General features: G+C 43.6%; 2 protein-coding genes and 1 long non-coding RNA gene across 12 annotated transcripts in view; 1 reads left to right on the top strand and 2 right to left on the bottom strand.

Moving 5' to 3' along the window:
* The window catches only part of akt3a (AKT serine/threonine kinase 3a), a 67,067-nt gene extending 66,591 nt beyond the window's left edge, over window positions 1–476 (bottom strand). For all 4 annotated transcript variants that reach the window (XM_086093026.1, XM_086093025.1, XM_086093024.1 and 1 more), the window contains exon 1: window positions 1–476. The gene's annotated coding sequence lies outside the window, so the exon portion shown is untranslated.
* zbtb18 (zinc finger and BTB domain containing 18) lies at window positions 99–8,600 on the top strand. Of its 3 annotated transcripts, XM_086093021.1 has the most exons (3): window positions 112–548; window positions 3,386–3,513; window positions 6,610–8,600. In XM_086093021.1, exons 2-3 carry the CDS (start codon window positions 3,498–3,500, stop codon window positions 8,214–8,216), a joined length of 1,623 nt encoding a protein of 540 aa, XP_085949147.1. In that variant the 5' UTR covers window positions 112–548; window positions 3,386–3,497; the 3' UTR covers window positions 8,217–8,600. The 3 variants fall into 3 exon arrangements, with proteins under 3 accessions (XP_085949148.1, XP_085949147.1, XP_085949146.1); XM_086093022.1 differs by lacking the exon at window positions 3,386–3,513 and having other exon boundaries at window positions 99–548; XM_086093020.1 differs by lacking the exons at window positions 112–548; window positions 3,386–3,513 and adding an exon at window positions 4,846–5,289.
* LOC147163454 (uncharacterized) overlaps window positions 706–24,168 on the bottom strand; it is a 27,652-nt gene continuing 4,189 nt past the window's right edge. Inside the window, exons 5-10 of one of the 5 annotated variants that reach the window (XR_015096885.1) lie at window positions 22,944–23,105; window positions 20,513–20,547; window positions 18,488–18,593; window positions 12,210–12,268; window positions 11,460–11,575; window positions 743–851 (exon numbers count right to left, since the gene is read on the bottom strand). This is a non-coding gene — a long non-coding RNA (uncharacterized LOC147163454). Of the gene's footprint in view, window positions 852–6,792; window positions 6,936–8,109; window positions 8,343–11,459; window positions 11,576–12,209; window positions 12,269–18,487; window positions 18,594–20,512; window positions 20,548–22,943; window positions 23,106–24,168 lie in introns of those variants that run through there. The other 4 variants (XR_015096883.1, XR_015096881.1, XR_015096882.1 and 1 more) reach the window with 4 other exon arrangements.

Consider the following 24,168-nt stretch of genomic DNA (forward strand, 5'->3'; position numbering starts at 1 on the left):
CTGCTTTTGTTTCGTCGAGGTGTTTCCACGGCGTTGCACCTGCTCGCTCCAGCCGGACTACACTACCCATGATGCACCGCGCACCCCAACTCTCTCTCCCTCTCTCGCGTCTGCACTCTGCGCGAGCTGGCCGTCCTCCTCTCTCACAGTCGCCCAACCAGTCGGTTCGGCCGAACCGCTTCTCCCTTGCCTGTCCTGCCCGCCTGGTTGGTGTCAACCTCCGCCGACCGACAAAGAGCAAAGGCGAAGAACAAGAAGGCATATCCCTCCCACCAGACCTCCGCTCCATCTCGACCCTCCACCATTGGCTCCCAGCCTTGCCAGTCAAGTCCCAGCCCGAGTTGTGAGCTGTTGTGTGGGGAGAAAACAGCAGGCAGGCAGGGACGGAGGCAGCAACAGCTCGGAAACATCTGGCCGCCGCACAGTCCCTCTTCCCGTCCCTTGCCTCGGCGAGCCTGTTATGGAAAGCAACACAAAGTCATCGTAAAAAGGGGGAAGCGGGGCAAAGGCGAGGAGGATTCAGCGGGGGACGTCGGAGCGTGCTGCCTGTAAGTGGCGCTTGTAATACGGCGAGTGAGTGGAAGAGGGGTTGAGGAGGGAGCGAGTCAAAAGTAGCTTCCTTATCCCTAGCATGACTGTGTTGTGTGTTAGCTCGCCTTTTTTAGCAGCTGTTGTCATAGCAGCGAGGCCTAAAGGAAGGAAGGAAAGTCCTATGGAGGACGTAGCTTCAGTCCAGACACGAGCTTTCTTTTCGACGCTCGCCGCCACTTTTAGCCGCTCGTAGCTAGCTTCTATGCGGGCTCGGCGTGCCTCCCTCGACGGGGGTGTCTTCTTCGGAGGTTCGCCATCGTCTTGAAAGTATATACAAAAAGAATAACTTGTTCAAAAAAAAAATGTATGTATCACCATAACACAGGTTTAGGTCTTGTCCCACTACACTGACTTCAAAGATGGCCACCTGCAATGTAAATTAAAGTGAACCGGTTGAAAAAAAAGTTTCTCATTAAAAAATGGGGTCGTTTTTTTTTTTATCAATCCATTCTCAAAACTTTTAAAGAAAATCAAAGGAACCGCTTATATTTATAACAGCACTTAAACATAGTACAACTATCACACATACCCATAAATCCCATAGGAATTACATATAATAAAAATCCATTCATATTTTCTCAGTTAGCCTACTTGGCTTAAAAAAAAAAATCTTTATCCTTTGCCGGTTGCTATAAATGCTGCACACCAAGTGATTCACTGATGCAGGGATGACAGATTTACATTCAGAATGGAGCTTTTACAAGTTATGGAGGAGTAATGGGTTGAGTGTTTGTTTTGTTGGCATGCCGGCCCCCATATGTGAAAAAGACGAGATCCTATTTTCTTTGTCACGTACATGAAATTTGGCCCACTCTGTTAGTGGCACCCACTGGAGCAGTTTGGTGTAACAGGGCCTTGCTCAAGGACACCCCCAAAAAAAAAGGTTGGAAAGGAAGGAGGGCCTTTAGGAACACAGAAGGTAGAAAAGAATGCCAGAATAAAAATAAATATAACGTGTATATGTAGTAAAATGAAACATTTTAAAAAATGTATACAACAGTACCTACATTACTTTTGGCCCACCCCGTTGCTATTACACAGGTGGGAGAAGATACAGATGAGACGACTGCCACCACTACTTCATTACACTTAATAGTGTTTATGAAAGTTAACCCATTAGAATCGAAAAAGTTGATCTCAAGACAAAATGGAGATGTTTTAGGTCCTCCCAGGGACAGACAAACTACACCCTGGACTGGTCACCAGTCAGTCCCGTGAAACAAATAAGCATTTACGCAATAATGTAGAGTCCTCAGTGAATTTAACATGTTGTTGTTTTTTTGCAGCGTATGAGAAAGCATGTGGAGAACATTAAAATGCCACACATGAAGGTCGTAGCCCGGATTTGAACCCATAACCTTAGATGTGTGTGGCAGCCATGCTAAGACCTCGTTTTTTTTTACTGCCAGGTCATACTAAATGTATGAAAAAAATATACAGTCAAACGAATGTTTATTCGGGCCCGATTGATGTTTTGAGGCTGATTCCGGTATTTAGCGAAATTAAACTTAAATAAACGATTAATCGTCCAAACAATTAAAAAATATATGTTCAAGAAAATAGATTATTTTTATATATGAATTACAGGCACAATATTCGACTGATTTACAATACTTTGTGTTTTTAGTATTTTACAACAGAGACAAATAACGGCCAATTTTTGTGCAGTTTTTTTGTGAGGGGGGGCGGGGGGGTTAATATCATTATGTTCATCTGTAATGTGTAAAAAAAATTAAATACATTTAGCTGATTTTAACATAGCTAATATCAACCAGACGATTACCAGAAAACTTCTGCCTGGCAATGAAACTGATTCATTGTGCATATTTGTAAACAATGTTCATTGTGATTTCTCTCGTTTCTGGCACTTTTGGATCACTAAACCGGTTCAACATCAGTGATATAACAACGTAACAAGAAGGTTAATCTTCTTCGAAATTTACATGAGCACTTTGTCTAATGCCGTGTTGCTAATCCCAAAAATTGTACTCCTTAAAGAGTGTTTGTTGGCTATTGTTCAGGCACATATCGTAGCTTGTCCGGGCGGGAGTGACAAATGAATGAATGAGTGAATACAAGACGAGCGGCAGCGTCGCTGGAGCGTGAAAAAGTGGAAAACAATATCAGATGCGTGCGTGCGTGCGTCTGTCGGTCACAAATGCGGATTTTGTCTGCAAGCGAGACTAAAACGACTTGTTTGACATCAGTTGCTAACTTTTCCGGCTTTCATGCATTTATTTATTTTGCCCCTACAACTAACTACGACTGCTGCTGCTGCTGTTAGTCGCTCATGTCGTTTCCCAGCCAGAGAAAGAAAGGGGGGAGACTTGGGGGGGGGGCTGGGAGGGTGTAGTGGAGGGGGCGACAAAGTTGTTGGTTGAAATGAAAGAGGAGTCTGGTGGCAGGAGTGTAGAGGAGGCAGCATATGGCTGTAGAAAGAGCACAGCTGGAGGTAGCATCTCCATCTGAGGATGATGTCAGAGCAGCTGACAGGCTGCCATACACCCACCACCCCCCTCCCTCGCCTGCCCCCCTCCCCCTCCCCCTCCTCCCTCCCTGGCCCTTTATTGTGAGGCAGCCTGGGAGAGTTAGTACTCCGCGGGTGCGTGCGAGTGTGTGTGTGGCAGTTAGTAGCTGGGAAGAGGAGGAGGTGGGAGGCGGTATCTCGTTCCCCGTCCAACATCTTCGCCACTTTGCATCTGTCCCTCGCAGTTTCAACAGCGAGCTTCTCTCTCTCTTTTTTTTTTTTTCTTCCTCCTGCGCGTTCGCCGGCTCGCCCGCTACCCACTCACAGGCGAGGCGAGAGAAGGAGAGAAGGAAGGAAGAAAGGACGAGCGGGAGAGAGAGAGAGAGAGAACAAGCCACAGAGCTCCAGCTCCTCGGCCACAGTGGACTTAATCGAGTTGATGCGTACCGCTGCAGGTATCGTCTCATATGACATGCGTGTGTGTGTGTGTGTGTGCGTGTGTGCGTGTTTGTGTTGCGTTTGTGTGCCAAGAGAGTTGGCCAACCGGGCTTTAGGAATGCTCGAGTACTGACTAGATGCAGGCGTTTTCATTTCTTCTTTACGTTGGCCGGCCGCTCAATTAAAAGTTGAGACGATTTAAATGCCTGGTAGTTAGTTTTGCTCGAGTGTGGACGAGAAGTGGGATTATTTCACAAAAGCATTCTAAATGTTCTCGTTTGGCAGTTGGTGTTACTGTTGCTCGAGTGTGGACGAGACGCAAGATGATAAAAAAACAACTGAAAACTTTAAAAGGGCCTCAAAAATTTAAAATGTTCTCATTTTGGCAGTTAAGTGTTGTTTGCTCAAGTGTGGACGAGAAATTAAGACTGAGTGGACGCATTCTAATTCATTTGGCTGTCAAAGCCACTGTCAGCCCCGAGCGTGGAGTGGAAGATGGATGATTTCATTTCACGAGTCGAATCTGCATTTGAAATGTTCTCGTCCGGCGCTTGTTGTTAGCGTCGCTCGCTGCACTGCAGCCCGAGCGTGGACTTGCAGCAGGATTATTTGATTTCATTTCGAGTTTAGAGCCAGTCGACACATTCTAAATGTTCTTGCTTGGCTGTTGCTCGAGTATGGACTAGAAAGTAATTCATTCAGTCATTATTTGGCAGTTCCTCCCACCACTAAAGTTACTGCTGCGCAAGTGAATATTGCATGTTCTTTATCATTCACGTTTCGAGTGTTCTTGCCGTTTAAAAAGTCAGTTAAGAGTCTTTCTTCTTTTTTTTTGCTTCAGATAGATTGTGGACTAGAAACACTGGGATTATTTTATGTTCTCGTTTTGCCGCAGCTGAAGTCATTTGAATTGATGAAGTTGGAGTGAGCCAAAGGGAGTAAAATAATGGCTTGAGCCCGAGTGTGGACTCGAAGTGAGTTTTATGTCATTCCTTCTTTACGTTAAAGAGCAGATTGTAGACGTTGGCTGTTTGTTATTTGAAAGTCGTCTAGCGTGTCTCGAATCGGAAACGGAAGTTTTATTCCAAGTCAACGGCGGGCGCGACTTTGAAATGATTGGAAAGCGGCCGCTCGGTGCGCGCGCTCGTCCCGGCGCAGAGGAGCCTAATTTAGAAGTTGCAGATTTGCGCTGCCTGAATTGGCTAGACAGCTGTAATCGCACTCGCTGCTAGTCTTAATCTCTTTATCTGGCTAGCAGCTGCCATATGGCCCCCGTCAGCTGGATCAGATGTGGCTAAGCCCCCCCCCCCTTTCCTCCCTGCCTGCCTCACCCCCTCCCTCCATCCCTCCCTGTCCATCCCGGACCCCCCCTGAACTGGGCCGGTTCGGGCCGGGGCCGGTCCATGGCCGGGTCTTTATTTTTAGGCATCTTAAGGATTAGGATTGCTGCTGTGACGAGCGGGGCACTTACAGTGATTGTGTTGTAAATCTTCTTTTTCTGGGCAGAGGAGGAGGAGGAGGAGGATGTGCAAAGGTTTTTCTCGTAAGACCGCGTCTCGGAGCGTGTGTAGAGGAGGGGCCAGTTCACCCTTGTCCCCGTAAGCCCCCCCTCATTACACACTCCCTCCCCTGCCCCTCATTAAAAGTCGCACACACACCGCACACACTCGTCCATTCTTGCCCAGGCTTCATTCAAATGAGGCCATTTAAGCGTCCGGGCTAACGAGCAGCACCAGAAAAGCGGGCGAGCGGCATGTATTTTCTCAGGCGGGACAAAGCGACGTGGTTAACAGGTGGGTCTTTGTAAAACGGAGTGGCGGGGCGGTGGGGGCGGCGCATGGTTTAGTTCTGTCAAGCCGTGTGCGGAGGTGGCGGTTAGGTAGGTGTGTTTGTTGCGCGGCTGGGAAGCCGGTTACCTAAAAGGGCCGTGGCGGGCCAGGCCAAAGTGGGTTAATAAAAATAACCAGCGTAGGAGCAGCGACGGGCCAGAGTGCAAAAAGACGAGGCAGCCAAAGATGCAGCAAGCGCATATATTCCAGCACAGGAGGAAGGAATGTGTGTGTAACTCTGGATGTATTTTAGTTACAAAAAAAACACAAATGTCCAAAAATGTATCATGTCATCTATTCGGCGCTCATTTAGCATCTCAATGATTTATTATTATTGGAAGAAAGTCCATTTTAAATGTTGCTCTTTTCTATTTTAAAAGTCTTTTGGATTGTTTCTTATATAATGTTGTGAACATTTGGTGAGATGGTGAATTTGGGTTTTTCATTCAAAATGGGGGAAAAAATTCAATTGTGAAATATTGAATGTTGTGAATCTATAAAATGTGATCATCACTCTTTGAATTCAACCGCTAACATTTTCTACAGTGGTTGAATTTGTTTGAGATTGCACGTGTGGCTGTGGATGACAATTACATTTTTATCAATGATTACATTTTCCCACAATATTCTAATTAACTAATCAAGCACTGACTCGACGACGAGAATCATATATATATTTTTTTTACTTTGTAAATATATGAAATGTCATTTTGCCCGATAATCTTTTTTAGTGAGTCGAACCTTTGTGATGCTCACTGAGCGTCACAATAGACGATGAAAGCACAATTGGACTTTTCTCACTTTGTGAATTCAACAACTGAAATTAATTCAATTTTTCTTTCCACCATATCCTCATTTATTGAGACGAACTCCTTGTATGCTGCCACCCGAGTGTTGAATAGAAAAGAGTGCAATTTAATTATATTTTTTTCTTCACTTGATGAAGTCAACTGCTGGAAAAAAAAAACATTTTCTACTATGCTCAAAAATAACTCATTGTACGGTGCTAACCGAGTGCTGAATAGACAAGAGCATACTAAAATAAAATATGTTCTAAATTAATGAGAAGCATTTTGTGCTGTGTGTTGAATAGATAACAAGAGCACACAGGATTTTTGGAAAATTTGAAACTAAAATAAAATAAAGGTAACCAATTCATTCCTTTATATGCTCCTAAAATATTTCAGATTGCAAGACTTGTGTGTTCAGCGCCTGATGAAATTGTCCTACTCAGCGATGCCATCAAAAGAAAATGAAAATGTCTTTTTCTGACCGTCGTTGCAGGTTATGAGGACAGCAGGATGGAGTTCCCCGACCACAGCCGACATTTGCTCCAGTGTCTGAGCGAGCAGCGGCACCAGGGCTTCCTGTGCGACTCCACGGTGCTGGTAGGCGAGGCGCAGTTCCGCGCGCACCGCGCCGTGCTGGCGTCGTGCAGCATGTACTTCCACCTCTTCTACAAGGACCAGATGGACAAGCGCGACGTGGTGCACCTCAACAGCGACATCGTGACGGCGCCGGCCTTCTCGCTGCTGCTGGAGTTCATGTACGAGGGCAAGCTGCGCTTCCAGGACCTGCCGGTGGAGGACGTGCTGGCCGCCGCGTCCTACCTGCACATGTACGACATCGTCAAAGTGTGCAAAAAGCGGCTCAAGCGCAAGGCCACGGCCACCGAGGCGGACAGCACGCGGCGCGAGGACGACGGCGCCGGCTCCAGCTGCTCCGACAAGGTCGACAGCCTCTCGGACGGTTCGGTGGGCCGGCCGGCAGCCGCCGACCTGAGCGACGACGAGGACGACGGCAAGACCGAGGCGGGGGCACTTTGGCTGAGGATGCCCTCCGCGGAGAGGCCGGGTACGCCCGCCGTGGTGGCGCCTGCCAGCCCGTGCCACGGCGAGGCCGACATCAAGCCCGCGTCTCCCGCCGGGAGCCCGTCCAGCTCCACCGGATCCCTTTCCCAGAGGTCGCACCGTTCCGTCAGCTCGCGAGGCCACCGCAGCAGCGACGCCGCAGATTGCGTCCTGGACTTGTCCGTCAAACCCACGGCCGGCGTTAACCACCACGCCAACTACTTCAGTGGCGGCTCCCCGCCGGACAGCCACCAGAGCCCGCTGGCCGTGAGGGTGAAGGTGGAGAGGGGTGCGGCGTCGGACGAGGACGAGGACCTGACGGGCGGGGACTATGAGATGGAGCACAGCGGAAAGGCGCCGGGCCACCGCGGCGTGGGCGGCCCCCTGTCGGCGCAGCGTCGCCTGGGCCTTGAGGCGCACCTGTCGGCCCTGCGCGAGGCCTCGCTGGCGTCGGAGCTGGAACGGGACGACAAGCCGCCCGGCGACGGGGTCCCGGCCGAGGCCTCGGCGGGCGGCGCGGACGGCGCCCTGCTGCCATACGTGTCCAACATGCTGGCGGCGCCCCACACGCAAATCTTCATGTGCCCGCTGTGCAACAAGGTGTTCCCGTCGCCGCACATCCTGCAGCTGCACCTGAGCTCGCACTTCCGCGAGCAGGAGGGCGTGCGCGCCAAGCCGGCGGGCGGCGACGTCAACGTGCCCACGTGCACCATCTGCAGCAAGACCTTCTCCTGCATGTACACGCTCAAGCGCCACGAGCGCACGCACTCGGGCGAGAAGCCCTACACGTGCGCCACCTGCGGCAAGAGCTTCCAGTACTCGCACAACCTGAGTCGGCACGCCGTGGTGCACACGCGCGAGAAGCCGCACGCCTGCAAGTGGTGCGAGCGCCGCTTCACGCAGTCGGGAGACCTCTACCGGCACATCCGCAAGTTCCACTGCGAGCTGGTCAACTCGCTGTCGGTCAAAAGCGAGCCGCTGGCGCTGCCCAACGTCAGGGACTGGGCCATCGAGGACAGCTCGCAGGAACTCTGGAAGTAGACGCGCTCGCCGCCGTTTCGGCTTCTTAAGGCGTCGCTTCCCAACCCTCGTTCATCCCCGGCGCAGCTTTGGAAAAATCTCGAGTTCTCAACATGGCACAAAAAGGACAGTCGGGAGCAAGCCATGCTGAAAACAAAACGAGAGTAATTGTTAATGTCCATCCTAAAAATGTTGATGATATTAATCAGGTCAAACTGTATAGACAGTGAACCCCCGTTTATCGTGGTGAACGTATTCTAGACCCGCCCACAATCGGTTAAAAGGTGTGATATAAAAAACATTAAAAAAGCCTGAAACCTGCTTTCAGTATATTACAATTTGTTAAAAGACATTGTAAATGTATATGGAAAAAAAAAAGATATTAATTTAATACAGTAATACAATACAATGTAGTGGAAATGCAATTCAGTGGTAGATTACTCCAGAAAATCTCAAAGCAAATTATCAGAAGATATACAAAAATAATCTCAATTTACGCACACATTTATCAGTGTGAAATTTGTGCCTGTTGAGTCGAGCACAAATCGATTTGCAGCTGGCAGGTTTACGGTATTCTACCTTCTGCCCTCTAGTGGGAGCGCATTTAATTGTTCTGACGTCCACCATACGCCGCTGGCAGAGATTGATACATTTCCAATTAATACATACATGTGAACCTCTGGAAAATTGCATACTACAAATTATGATCCCCAAAAACGTATTTAAAAACTTAAAAATGATCATTTGAGTTAAAAAAAAAAAATCGAAGTGCACCGTCTTTGTCAAGCAATAACAAAATGTTATCGTTTGTTAGCTCGGCAGAGCAAAAAAGTTTCTCATGCGGCAAAGATGCTCTTCAACAACTAAATAAACTTTGTTCCTTAGACTTTACAACCGTAAAGTGCATCGCACCAATATACTTCCTTGACACCAATTTGTACTTTATTAGCCAGGGCTTTGGCGCCATCTCGTGGCATCTTGAACAAAAACTTGAAATTGCTGAACTTGTAAATAGTAAACCACAAATAGGCGGGGGTTCACTGTATGGGAACTAATAGAACCGCAATCTCACCTGTTCAAGTACTTAATTGTACTTGGCGCCATCTACTGGAAGAGAATTTAATTGTCCTGCCTGGTGAATAATTGGTCATTTCCGGGCTGATTTCCAGATCACGGCGGTTGGGAGCGAGCGTTTTAAGGGGACGTGGGCGTCCAAGTGAGTCTTGCACTTTACTAGCACATGAACATGTTACTACTGACTTTTTTTTGGGGGGGGGGGGGGGGGGGTTCTCAACATCGCTGAAGGTCTGGCCTTTCAACTTTTCATTTCCGTCTCATGTCACCACTCGACGGGCGATACGCTAAACGGGTCTCACCATACACACTTGGAAGACGGGTGTGCGTGTTTGCGTGCGTGTGCGCGTGCGTGTTGACAAGACGTTCCACCGGCACGGCGGCGCCGTTAGCGTGTTGCTGGTGGTGTGTTCAGGGAGCGACTGACAAAATGAAACCATGGCACTCATGCAATGCACAGCCTCCTTTTTTTAATTATTATTATAATTATTTTCAATCAGTTTGAAGTATTTTCTAACATTGGACAAATGATTACTGATGAATATTTTTTTCTTTATTCTAGCTGGCAGTCTTTTTGTTGAGAAAAGTATTTAATTTAAGGTTGTAAATTCTTCTACTATAGTTTATAATCATCTATTATTAATTTTGATGAATATTTTTTTTTCTTTTTTACCTGCTGTTGTTGCATGACGTCCACACTTGTATATTTGAAGATTGTTTTTTTTGTTTTTTTAAGACAATGTGAATTTGCTGTGTTACTGTACACATTGTAATTGCTCAAATTTGACTTTTTTGTTGTTGTGAATACACGACTACTACTACTCCAGGGTGAAGCCAAGCTGACTGACTGGTGGGGGGGGTTGTGTCTTAAAAAGTTGGCAATTTGGGGGTGGGAAATGTTGAAGCTTTTGAAGCTGACGTCTGTGTGTGCACTGATCTCTGCTGTGTGTGTGTGTGTGCGTGCGTGCGTGCGTGAAAGTAGCACCTTTTTAAGCTTTTTTTTTTTTAATCCATGAAAATGCGTGCTGGAAAGATGCCTTTTTTTTCTAATTTGTGATTGAATATTATTATTTTTTTTAATTAAAATAAATAAATAAATAAATAAATGTCATGGGATTTTTTCTAAATCATCACTGGCGGTTTCCATCAGGGATGATTTCTTAAATTGATTTGTGTGGGGTTTTTTTTAGTCAAGTTTTTTTGTATTTGGGGGATGAAGCTCGGTTTGGAATTTCAAAAGAATCGTCAAGCGTTTATACAATCCAAATTAAAAGGAGTTGCTGAACGCACCATAGCCCTCAAGTGTGTGTGTGTGTGTGTGTGTGTACGTGCGTGCGTGTGTCCCCAACCCGCCCATCCATCCAACCTGCTGCAGTTTGCATCATCACTGCTGTTCTTTTGATTTTGTTTTTCTGGTTGTACTTGACCGCCTTAAACTGCTGTAGTCTATCTAGGCTGATTGTTCTTACAATTTTCTTTTTTTGAATTTTTATTATTTTTAATTTAATTGTATTTGTAATAATTTATTTGCGAGTGTCAGGCTGTGAACTAAGCACACTCCAACCTTTTTGCTGTGTTTACTTGAAAACAAGAAGTGGTGCGGGTGGTCTTCTTTTTATGTTCAATTTAAAAAATGTCTTAGACAGTTTATTGGGTGTTTCAAATGACTGAAAAAAGGACAATCACCATCTGGGTGGGGGGTTTAAAACAAAGCAGATTTTTTTGTTCAGATCTATTTTCTCCCTTATTGAGATTTAAAAAAAAAAAAGTTATTTTAAATTTTGTTTTCCAATTGATTTTAAATTGAGATTTAGTCATGTTTAGCTTTGACAATCATTGTTTTTCTCAAGGGGGGGGATTCGATTGGAATTGTTTAGTTTTTGTCATTTCCGGTGTGCTGTTGATTTTTCAATTGTGTGCAAACTGCAATAAATTATAAGATTCTTCACTTTGGACTGCTTGCTCTCTTTTTTTTCTGCTCTCGTGTCTGTGCAGAACATTGTTGACAAATGTGGAAAAGCTACAAACATTCTGAATGGAAGTAAAAGTTTAAAAAAGAAAGAAGAAAAGTACCGATTCAACCCCTGTACTTACAGGGGAAGTCAAAAAATCTCTGCACCACCGCAAGCCCAACATGATATTCTGCTCATCTTGCGAATGTCACATGACCAAACCCAGAAAACAAGTTACCTGATGCTGCATTTGAAGAAGTTTGGAAATTGGACTTTTCCGTCCTCCGACCAGGAAAAGTGCACAGGAACTCGGAGGTCCAGAAAAAAAGGGACCTAGGCTTCAATCTTACGTCACTCGACAAAGGCGAACCCCATGCAGACACAGAAAGTAAAAATGGGTGGATTTTGCTACTTAATTCATATTTCACATATTCACATATAGAACATATTATCTGAAATTGGCTGGCAATGAATGACTTAAAAATAAAATATGAATTGATTAGTTATTTCCTTTCACATTTTTTTAATGACGTTACCTGTCTGTCCACATCATCATGATTCTCGACTCAACAGCGCCTCTGCTGATTGTCACCAAGTAGTGCGGCTCCCTATTGGCCCATGTTTTACTTCCTCGACTAATCAACAATGTGCAAAAGTCAGATTTGTAAAAAGTTGTCTCCAGAAGGCTGGAGGTTTTTGCATTAGCTGCATGTGTAGGCTGCGTTTGAGGCATTAGACCCACACAAAAATGGTGCGGCAGCTTGTTGCGCACCCCCTCTCAACACACGCACGCACGCACACACACAAAACACACAAACACCGCCTGCAAAGCTCCTCAAGTAGTTTTGCAGCAAAGAAATGAGCTTTAGCTGCTCTTACAGATGCATCGAGAGCTGGCCAGCGTTCACTAGGCCACAGATGGCCTCCTCGGTAAGCCCACCTCACCCGACCCCCCCGGAGACACACACACACACACACACATACTCACGCCATAAGCTCGCTGCTAATCTCGATGTCTGATGAGCGCCTAATTTTGTCGCCAGGAACCTGAAAAGAAGCACAAAGTTCCCAGTTAAACAGTCAGTTGAGCAGAAGGGTCGCTTGAGGGTTCTCAAGTGCTCCCACCTTTTCAGGTCAAGAGGTCAATCAAATGGTCATCTGCTATTGGACAAGACACATCAAGAAAATTCACCTTCTTGAACATAAGAAGTTTGCTGCACAATTTTACAGAAGATATGAAGAGAATGACATGTTGAAAAATGGATAAATAAAAGTCAAGTCAAATGTCACAAAATAATAATAATAATAATAATAATAAAGCCATAAAAATGTGATATTTAATTCATTTTCTTTTTTTTTGTGTGGTGAAAAAAATGTTACAACATTATTTAGCTTGTTGTCAAAGTACATATCAAAGTTCCACACAAAAAACACAACATTCGATATCTAAATATTTATTTTAATCAATTAACATTCAATATTAAAGCTCCATAAAAACAATGCCACAAAACTTGATAATTGATCATTTCTCTCTTTTTAAAAATGAAATATCAAAGGCCTATTTAAAAAGTCCACAAATTCTGTAAGAGAAAAAATGTATTACAAATTAAATAAAACTAAGTTCCCAAAAACCCCAAAAGCCACCAAATATGCTATATCTGCTCATGACCTAATTTTTGGTCCCAAATGATCTATTATAGAAAAAATAATGACTAAAAACCATATTATTATTAGTATACTAAAACTCCACAAAAAAATGGGAACGTCAAGTCACTAATTCAAATTCACCATTTTTTTTCAATCAAATTACAAATGAAAGTTTCACAAAATTAACATCACACAAAATGTCATGTTTGATCAATATTGTCAGTAAATTGAATAATGTTTATATGTCAATCAATTTAAACTAAATATAAAAATGGTTAAAAATAATAATAATAATAATAATAATAATAATACGGCAAACATTGACAATTGAGCTTTTTAAAGAAAATCAAAATGTGAAAAAAAAAAACCACATTTTGATATTTAATTATTTAATAACACCAACAAAGTTATTACACAACATTGCCACAAAATATCAGTCCATGACCGATATCGGGTCCTGAATGACTGCCGAAAAATTAATGAATAAAAAAATACATTTAAAATTGAAAGTGTAAATTCCACAAAATATACTAGTGTAATGCCACCAAATTTGATATTTTAATACACTTTTTGATGTTCCGATTTGTATGTACCTTCTAATCCCTTACTATTGATACTTATGTTGTGCTGCCCACAAGCCCACAAGACTCCAAAGTTTTTTTTTTTTTTTATGTTTACATCAGCAGCCAGTTTTGCTCCGAACCAGGTGTTGGACTTTCCAAAAGGTCGTGGTGGAGAAAATATCGCCGCCCTTTTGGTGCGGTGTCATTAATTGCAGCAATGGAGGCGAACATCTGCTTGCAAGCGTCCGCTCGTTCGTTCACTCGCTTTGGGGCCGTGCGAGTTTGCCGTTGAATGTAGGTCATTAATTTGTTGCTGTCCTTTGTTTACTTAAGGGAAGAGGAGGTAGGGCGGGTTGAGGTTTGGGGGGCGGGGGGGGACAAAGGGGCAGCTGCAGAAGCATTTGGTTGCGCCCAAGGCGCCGGCCCCGCTCAACATGTTGGGAGGCTCGACACCGAGCCGCGGCTTCTCCGTCCCGTCTGGGGGCCGCGGCCGGGTTGGGCGGGGGACGAGGGACGAGGACAGAGAGCCGCCTCTGCCAAGCTGCCACTATACCAAGGGGGGCAAAGGGGGGGGGGGGGGCAGCAAAGGGGGGCGTTGACATAAAGGCCACTGCGCCTCCTCCTGATGTTTCATTCTTCTCAATAAGGCTGATGATGAACAACATGTCAGCCAGGAGGCACATTTGCTTACCGACGCCAACCATCATTGCCCACACGATTAGGCAATCATCAACAAAGACACACTTAAAGTTCAGTTCAATTAAATTATTTGAAAACTACAATTGTAGTTAAATGACAAATGTATACAAAGAAAACTTGAACTACAATCTGTCTAAAGTGGGATTTAATCATTTCAGAGAAATTATAATCCATTTCCTGATATGATAGTCAGTTGGTATCGAACCATCGAATGTACTAAAATGGGTTTGAACTCAGGTTCTCTGTGGTGGGAGGCAATTGCTCTAAGCACTGACATAACTTGACTTGTTCAAACTGATGGCTAATGACGTATTTATTTTTGAAAAGTGTCATCTGATGCTGAAAGCTGACATGCATTTAATAATTTCAGTGAAATTATAATCCATGTCCTGATATGACAGTCAGTTGGTATACGTGTGTATTACTTAGCATAACGGCCATGGATATATTTGCAATGTACAGTCGGAGGTGAGATTCAAACCTGCAACCTCCTGGTTACTAATCAATGCACTTTACCAATTGTGCCACCGAGCAGTATCAGACACCTGTCAATGATGATCAGTTGTATGTATGGAAGTGGGCGTGGAAAGCGGCACTTAGAAAAAGTTCAATGTCAGTGCCATTGAAAATGAATGGGGAAACTTTGAGATTTAACGTTAAATATTGCGAATACTGCAAGTAATGTGGAATCAGACGATATATATACCACGGGAGGCGTGAATTTTTGAAGCAAGTTAAAATTTGAACGGTGTAAATCGGAAGAAATATGTGGGAGTTGTTTGATGGCAAAAAAGTGTGGAGAATAAAAATCACATATGTGGGAATGCACCTGGCGGCAGGGGCAAAAAAAAAAAAAAAGCATGGCAAGCTGCCAGGCTAAGAAAACAGTGAGAAAAACGTTGATAAAATCCACAATTTTATCCATAAATTTTATATGTTTCTACCACTGTGAATGGCTTATTTCATTCCAACGCCATCTGATGGTTATGGCAGGCCACTGCCTCAATTGCCCCTAATACAAAACGAAGGCAGAATTCATTCAAGCTCACAAATAAATAAATAAATTAAAAAGTTTTGTATTTCTAGTGTGGTGCAGCTTTGGCGAAATGTACAGTAAGAAAAGCTGCACAAAAAGAGAAGAAAAGGAGCTTTTAGCTAGCCACTCCTGCTAAGAGCCCCCCCTCTCATGGGGGGGGGGCAGGGAGGTAAACCCTCTGGATGCTTTTCATGCGTGTGTGAGACTTGTTGATTGTCTGTAAAAAAAAAAAAATAATCAAATCAAATCAAATCAAAAGACAGGACACACTCCTGCCGGGCCTGGGCGAGCGAGAGACTGAAAATGGAGTGAGAGCAGGGCCTGCGATGTGTGTGTTTACATGCGTGCGTGCGTGTGTGTGATCCAGACATGTCTGCATATTTAAAAGGAGCCCCTTTGTCAGAGCACTCAACACAGCAGGACAGAAGGCAAGCAACAAGCGGCCCTCTGCATGCGCACAATACAGTGGCACTCCACTGGCCAGGGGAGGGGGGCCACGATGTGTGGGAAGAAGGTGGGACACTGGGGGATATTTGTGTGTGTGCGTGGAGGGGATGAGTTGGGGGTGTACGGTGTCCCAGGCATCTATCCATCCATCCAGCTAGCCAGCCACCCCACTTCACCCCACTCCCTTTTTTTGTGTGGGGCGGGGGGGCAAACAAAAGGCGACACAACTTGAATATTTGTGTCTGCATGTGTGGAGGAAAGAAAGAGCCCCCCTCTTTTCGGCCCCCCTTTTGCATGCATTTGCACAAACACACGCAAGACATCATGTGCACTGTAGGCTGGACACAATCCACTGGAATATTTTCGCAAAACTCTATTTCCCAGAGGAAAACATGTACATTGGGTTCAGTCTGGGCAGCGCTGGGATATCGTGCTTTGTATCAAGGTTATTACGTTTAATAAAATCCAGCAAAATAAATAAAACAAAAATTTACTAAACTAAAAAAAACATTTTAATTCACAAAATAAAATAAATACAAGTGAGTTTACTGTATGGCAATACAGAAGGTTGATCAGTGGTAAAAAAAATTAAATAAATAAAAAGTACTAAAGCTAATACTAAAACTAAAGCCAATCTGTGGCAGGGTTTTAATTTTCTGGACCTGGATTTGCCACCTCTGATTCTGATCAATAATGCATTTGTGGAATATGAATGAAGCAAAATCCAGCCGTTTTGATCCATCTCAGGTTGCGGCCATTTTACATCATGCCACCCTCTGCTGTCGACTGAAAATGACATCACAGTGCCCAAGTGCTGTGATGTCAATTTCAGTCGACAGCAGAGGGCACGATATAATGTCAAAATGTCCGCCCCCACAATATTGTGTTTAAACTAGTGGGGATGTGTAGAACATTTTTGACTTGACTTCCCCTTTGAGTACAACTTCCACTTTTTCCACATTTGTCTTCCACAATGCTCGGGTGAGAGCAGACGCAAGTCCATGCTGGAGACGCAACAATAACAAATGGAGCGCACTTTTTCCTCCTCCTCATGATGATGTGGAGCTTGCCCCTCTGCCACCTTGTGCCAGCTGTGCGTGCCAGATAAGAGGTGCCAGTAGGGCGTGTTTGGGGTGGTGGTGGTCAAACGCTTGGCAGCGGGGGGGGGGGGGGCGACACATGTGCACCGCTCACAACTTTATCATCAGCACGTCGACGCCCGAGACGGACGACGGCGAGTGTTGTGTGTTGTGCTGATGCCAAAAAAAGTGTCAATGTCAAGTTTGTGTTTTTTATTGTCTATTAGGGTTGGGTAGAAAGCCATTTTTGGGATTATATGACACCATTTTAGCAGTGCATAAGTGTTTACAAGGTAAAGAAGTGTATTGCTGCCGCAGCAGATAAAAGTTCAGTATCACCAGGGTTTGGTATTGCTAACAACCTCACAATACAATGTGTACCACGACGCGATATGTATCGTGATGCACTTTTATGCCAATACATGGCCTTCCACGCGGTACGCATCCTGATATTTGATATTACTTGACATACATTTTTATGAAAACAGATATGTATATTTTTACTATGCTGGATGTCAAAAATGTTTTTGTGGTCTAATGTTAGCAGCGCTTCTGGTTTACCGCCGTGCCAGGTCGAAATGAGTTTCATGTTTTTACATGATCAATTTTGCTTAACTCATTCAAACCCCAAAACGTATAAATACGTTTTTAATATATTGTCCTTCACTCCCAAAAACATATTTATATGTTTAAAAAAAAAAGGAAAAAGTTTTTAATGCTAGAGCATACAGAAGGCTTTGATGCAGCTTCTGACCTGCAGAGGTCACATAAAGCAATGATAGTTATAACAAAAAACGGCCAGCAGGTGGCAGCAGAGTATAAGAGATCAGCCAGGGCCATGTTGAAAAAAAGCTCTCTTTTTTTTGTGAATAATGATGAAACTTAGCAATATTGCTACAAAACGGAAACAGATACGAATATGTTTTCTTCTTGATAAAAGAAGAGACTCTAATCTTTGTTTTGGTAGGTTCCATGTTTTTATAGCAATAGAACACAATATTCTGTGGGCTTTGAAAAATCAGTTAAAATACAGTAAAACAGCCGGTAGCGAAGGGGGTTGCTTCAGTGAAAATGGCTGCCAGTCAATGAGTTAAATTATCTTAAATCTTGGTTTTCATCTGAAGCACTTCACTTTTTTATTTTTACAGTATCATAAGTACAGTTAGAGAGCTACTAACTGACTTATAAGACAAAAAGTCAAAGAAGAATCAGAAGGAAGTGTTTTGTTTTCTTGAATGTGGAAGTGAAAATGGTCACTTTATAACTTATGTTAAAATGTGTAATTTATTATGTTAAGGTGTGAAATTTAGCATGTTATATTGTTTATCACATTATGACGTGTAATTTATCACGCTGTAATAACGTGACACTAAACTGATCTCATTATAATTTGAACTTTATCACATTATAATGTAAAATTTGTCACATTATGATGTAAAATTCATTATATTACATGTTAAATTTAGCGCGTTTTTTAGCAATACACTTCCAAACAAAAGTGACAATAAATTGACTTTGGTGATATAGAAAGAAAGCCGGCAGCTGGGATTCGAACCCGGAACCTCTCAACTGTGAGGCAGACATGTCAACCACTACAACAAACACACCACTCTAACCCAGATATTGGAGTCATCAAAAGGCAATATATGCAACATATTGACAACAATATGTCCGCTGCCGTGCCATCTATTTGTCTATTTATGACATGCCGGACTCAAAGGATAGGACACCGTGTGACGACGTGTGTGTGTGTGTGTGTGTGCGTGTGTGCGTGCGTATGTGTGCGTGCTCTCACCGTGCGATGCCAGCCTCCCAGTTCTGTCCGGCACGACCCATCTGTCACATTCCTGCTTCCATCTCAACGACCATCCGCTCACCTGCACCTCTTCTTGGCTCCACACCTAAATCAAAACATTTGGTCAGTCATCTTGTGTGATAAAAAATTTGATTCATAATCAGAAATGGAACAACATAAAAATAATCAATGTGGTGTCCCCGCTGCAGGCTATATGTGGAGCCCCCGGGCCCGCCCAATCCAATCTGGGCTATGGAGGGACAGGGGTCCTGCCTAGGGAACTGGCACTGTCCTCTGTGTGTGCGTATGTGTTTGTGTGTGCGTGCGTGGCATCAGGGGTGTAGCCCGCGGTGCACTGGCATGGCCGTACGTTGGATTATTGAAGGCAGCTTGGGACCATCTGTACAGTGTTCGAGAAGAAGTAGGAGAGCAAGAGTGGGTGGGAAAGGGATACGGGAAGGATGGATGGCACATCATGTAGAAGATCCTTCTTTGTTTTGGGGCCTCCATGTCATTGTCTGAAGTCTTTTATGTATTTATTTATTTATTTAACTCAGAAACATCTCACGTGCCTTTTCTTGTTTCAGTCTTCTGTCAATGTCACCAACTCATAAAGAAAAAAAAAGTAATGTCTGATTTTACTTTATTTTTTAATTCTGTTTCATTGGGTTTTTTATTTTTATAAAATGTGTTCATTCTAATTTATAATACAGTATTTTCTTCTTTTTTAAACTTATTTTAGTTTTAATGTAATTTTTATATTGTATTTTATTAGTTTCAACTTTTGACATTTTTGTTTACATTTTTATTAACATTTGTAGTCAAATTTGTAATTTAATATTAAATCAACATTTATTTATTTAAATTTTTTTTTTAATCTGGATGTTTTTTTTTAATAAAACACACATAATTCTCAATTTCAATAAGATATTTAACATTTTATTTTTTTGAATGCAATTTGTAATATTTTCTTTTTAAATTAAATTTTCATTTTAATGTAACTTTTTTTTAAATGTTTTTAATTGCATTTTAAATAACATTTTATATACAATTTCACTCAACATTATATAGACTTTTATTTTGATGTGTGATTACATTTGCCCTTAATTTCTAATTAAATTTCATGATCAACTTTTTATTTTTCACTTCTTTTTTTCTCTCCTTAGAATAGATATTGTAATTTCTTTAAAAAATAAATAAATATATATATCATTCAAATATTTCTACTTCTGGAATCTGTGGCGCGTTCCACATTGTGAATTAAACCTGTGATTGTCTTGACTTTTTTCTGGTTCACTATCTGATGATAAACTTCAGCTGTTCAGCGGGAAGGTGCGACTATAAAGCTCCCGTTTGTTGCTTTTATGAACAAGGTGTACCTTTAAAAGTTGAAGACAACTGTGTGTGTCTAGCTATTGGTCGTATATGAACTCAAGAAGAAGAAGAAGAAGGCAAACAGGCTGGCAAGCAGCTGTGGTCGTAGCACACGCACGCACGCACGCACGCACACACACACACACAAGACAAGCTGTTGTTGCTTAACGACCGGGCTGCACCGAAGCACATCTGCACTCTGCATCATCATTAGCTCTCTCCGTCTCTGTCTCGCTCTCCCCGCCCGGCTGACAAAGTGAACAATACAGAAAATCGTCCCCATCAGCTGCGGCCATATGGACGCCATCTATAGCCGTTTACGTCCGGCCCGGTCGCTGCGGCTGCTGAGCGAGCGACGCTGAGGAGAAGAGCCATTGTCACGACCAATGTGGAGCCCGCCGAGAGACATTACTCTATACGACTATTACAAGCCACCATATTTACTCATTTGGTGGCGGGAGGCTCTTTTTTTTTTTAACTGCAGACGTGTCTATTATGCTGATGGCTGCTGTTTTGGTTAGCAACGGAGCTCAAAATCAGCTCAGTAATAACAACCATGAAGTGAAATACAGTGATACCTTGACTTACAAGTTAACGGGCCATCTGTTGAGATTTTTTTATTTATTTGTGGTGTGAGCCGAATGCACTCACATGTGGGCAAGGAGAGCCACTGCCTGCACCATCAGCTGTTGAATGAACAGAACAAGCAGTCAAACACGCTATTACAAAATGAGAATGTTTTTATATAATACATTTCTATTGTTCTTTATTAAAAACAAAAATATATTTTGTGAATGAAAAACGTTTAATTGAATGTATTTAATTAAATGATTATTCATGATAAATAATGATTGAGCTTAAAGTGTAACTTACGCAGGACAAAAATAGTAAAACTGCGCACTTTTGGCATTTGGTTGTGGGGAGCCTATAGCACCTGGGCAATAATCATGCTGTCTATTCAGCATCTTGTTATGACAACGTTAAGGTAGTGAGTGATCTCGGCAAAGGAGAGGTGCTCACTCACAAATGTAGACAGATTTGTGAATATTTCAGAGAAATGGGCCTTGTGTACAAAGCAATTAAAAAAAAGTTTCGGCTCTCTATATATTAGTATGATTAAAATTTTAAAGGTGAAAATAAATACATTGTAAATATGGACAATAGTTGTAATACAGCTTTTGTTTGGGAGGGGGATTGCGTTTGAATAGAAAAGTCAAACTGTCAAAAAAGACCATCATTATTTACATAAATTAGGAATAAGCGGTTTGGAAACTGAATGGATTGTGATTTTTTATTTTGTTTGTTTTCATTAAAGAGAGACACTTTCTTCAAAAGGACCATTTCTAAATTCCCAGCATTCTCAAACGCGACATTTGCCACTAAACCGCAGCTGTCCCAGGTTCCTCCCAGGCCACATTCCCAACCAGAGATATGTTGTACCTAATGAAGTGTCCAGTGAGGGCATGTTGCTTTCTCGCAGTGTGTGCGTGCGTGTGCACGTGTGTTAAATAGCTTCATTAGTTAGCCCTCCCCAGCGTCGCCCACTTTGACAGTTGAAAATATTTCCAGGTATGCTTCCTTGCAATTGCCGCCATCTAAATCCTCAATCCAAACAGACTGCGTGTGTGTGTGTGTGTGTGTGTGTGTGTGTGGGTGTGCGTGGCCCAGATGGCAGGACAAGGTGCGCCCCACCACTCTTCTTCTTCTGCAATATTCCCCCCGCAACAAAAAAAAAGCGTTCCTGTTTCTGGGGCCTTCTCTCAATCTCAGTCTTCCCTCCTGGACTTTGAACCCAGCTGGCTGGCGGGGGTGTTTTTTGCGGGATCAGCGTCGAAATCCTTCACTGCTGTTGTAATTATCTTTCCCCTCCTACCCTTCTCTTTTGCATCCACGTCGGGCTGCCGCCTTTCCTCATCTCTGTGTCGACTCGACTATGTGGCTGTCTCTTTGCGACGGATCACAGGCGGGAAGCTCCCGGGAGATTTGCAGAAAACACGAGACGCTTTGTAGCGTGCCGGTGTCACCTTGAGATGAGCGTGTTTTGATAACATAACATTTGCCTTGCTTGCTTGTATTCAAACGTTAAGTACAGATGTCGTCGAAGCTTCTGTCGCTTTGTTTCTCAGCCTTCTCTTCCACCATTTACAGTCAAACCTACAAAGTTATACAGTTTGACGGTTTTTATGATTCGACAATGCAGGATATGCTGTTTTGCTAGTGAAGAGAAATCGGATCATTTGATGTCAAATGTAATGGAATCGTGTATGCTGGGCTGTTTGGAATAGTTCAAGTGGAAGTCAACCGTAAACATTTCTTGACAATAATATTTTATATGTGACCTCACTAGTCTAAACATGACATTCTGATTAATATGACATTTTTGCAATATGAGTTATGAAGCAAAATCCAGTCGTTTTTATCCATCTCTGGGGGCGGCCATTTTGCCACTTGCTGTCGATGGAAAATGACATCACAGTGGCTCAGGGCTCAGGCAACGACCAATCACGGCTCACTTGTTTTCTGAAGCTGAGCTGTGATTGGTTGTTACCTGAGACCTGGCAACATTGATGTCATCTTCAGTCGACAGCAAGTGGCAAAAAAGAAAAAAAAAACGGCTGGATTTTGCTGCTTAACTCGTATTCCATTAACACAAAATTGACCAGAATGCCATATTTAGACAAATGGGGCTGCATCAAACATATTATTGTCATAAAGTTTTTTGGGGGTGACTTTCCCTTTAAGACAATCACGGTATACCGTTTGCTGCTCAGAATTATTTGGGGAAAAATACAAAGAAAGCATTTCTACTAGAACATTCTTGTGTAAGTTTTACTATTTTTGTCCTGCGTAAGGCCTTAAAATATATACATACAGGTGTGTGTTCTGAATGTAAATACACACACACACAAAAGATGTGTGCGTGTGTGTGCGTGTGCGTGTGTGCGCGTCGGGTTGCAAAAGCGTGACCTCGGCGCTTCCCCCAAAGAGAACAAGCGCCTCCTAGGCAAATATTTAAAGTCAAAACAGGCTCGGCCCATAAAAAGCTGAGAAGTGGCGATGATGGTGGTGGTGGTGTGGATACCTCTGTCAAGGAAGGGGTGATGGCAGCTGCCGAGACGAGTCTGGACACCGCTGACGCCAACACCTGTCCACGCCAGCAAATGTCCGGCCCCCCTTCCTCCAATCTTCACTCTATGTCCTCTTTTGCAGGTCGCAAAATGGAGTCCCTGGAGATTGGTCAGCCCTAACATGGTGGTCCACAAAATAATTTGCTATAAATTATTACCGTATTTTTCAGACTATGAGTCTCAATTTTTTCCTAGTTTGGCTGGTTATATGACTTATATACAGGTGTGACTTGTTTATATTACAATTAGAGCTTGGACTGGCAACAGACGTTTCTAATGCAAACAGAACTCGTTGGCTGCTGTCAACACGATTAGGGGATGCAAATTTTGGGTGCGAGTCCTGTTCTTGGTCTCAGTTTTAGTAAAATGTCCCAAAAATGCGCTAAAAAAAATATGGTAATGAGCATACCAATATAATAATTGGGAATGGCGCACCAACCAAACAAATATACTTAACCAACTCGTGAATGTATTTTTTCTGGAAATTGCATACAAACACATATTAACTGACGTTGAACTTTTCCAGCCAATCTTTTCTCAAATAGTGAACAGGTGAGTCAAGGCAACCGTGGGAAAACGTTTACGGGTTGGAAGCACATACCTCTGGTCAAACGTAATCAATTTGTGTTTGCCTTCAATGGAACAGGTCATGAATATTTAGTCCTATGGCAATTAGGGGTGAACATGTGTTTTGTTTTTCACACTGTAAACAAAAAAGTTTGAGATTTCCTAATCAGTATGAGCCAAAAGATGCACTCGGACACACCTAAGCCGGCCTTTTTGTCGCCCACCACGCCCTCTCCGCTGGCTCACCCCCATCTGTTGCATCCCAGGGGAGTGTGTGTGTGCATGCATCTGTGTGCGTGTGTATGCAAGGGGGTCAGGATAGGGTGCTGAGGGGGGGTGCAGGCAGGCAGGCAGGCAGGCAAGCAGGGAGGCGTTGGCTCCGGCTGCCCATTGATCAACAGCTGCCAGGCTTCTCATGCTGAGCTGGACGGCTGCGAAGGCGACAGCAGCTGGGCCCTGAGGGCTGGGGTGGCCTGGGGGGGTGAGGGGGTCCGAGCACAGGTTCCGAGGTCGGAGTGTGCAGGGTGGGACCGAGAGAGTGTTAAGTGAGGGGAGGGGGGGGGGGGGGGGGGGGGAGCTCAGCAAAAGGCCGAGAAGAGAAGCTTGCTAGAA

This window comes from Leptonotus elevatus, chromosome 13 (genome assembly GCF_054856555.1).
Source record: "Leptonotus elevatus isolate MCC_2025b chromosome 13, RoL_Lele_1.0, whole genome shotgun sequence".
Lineage (NCBI taxonomy): Eukaryota > Metazoa > Chordata > Actinopteri > Syngnathiformes > Syngnathidae > Leptonotus > Leptonotus elevatus.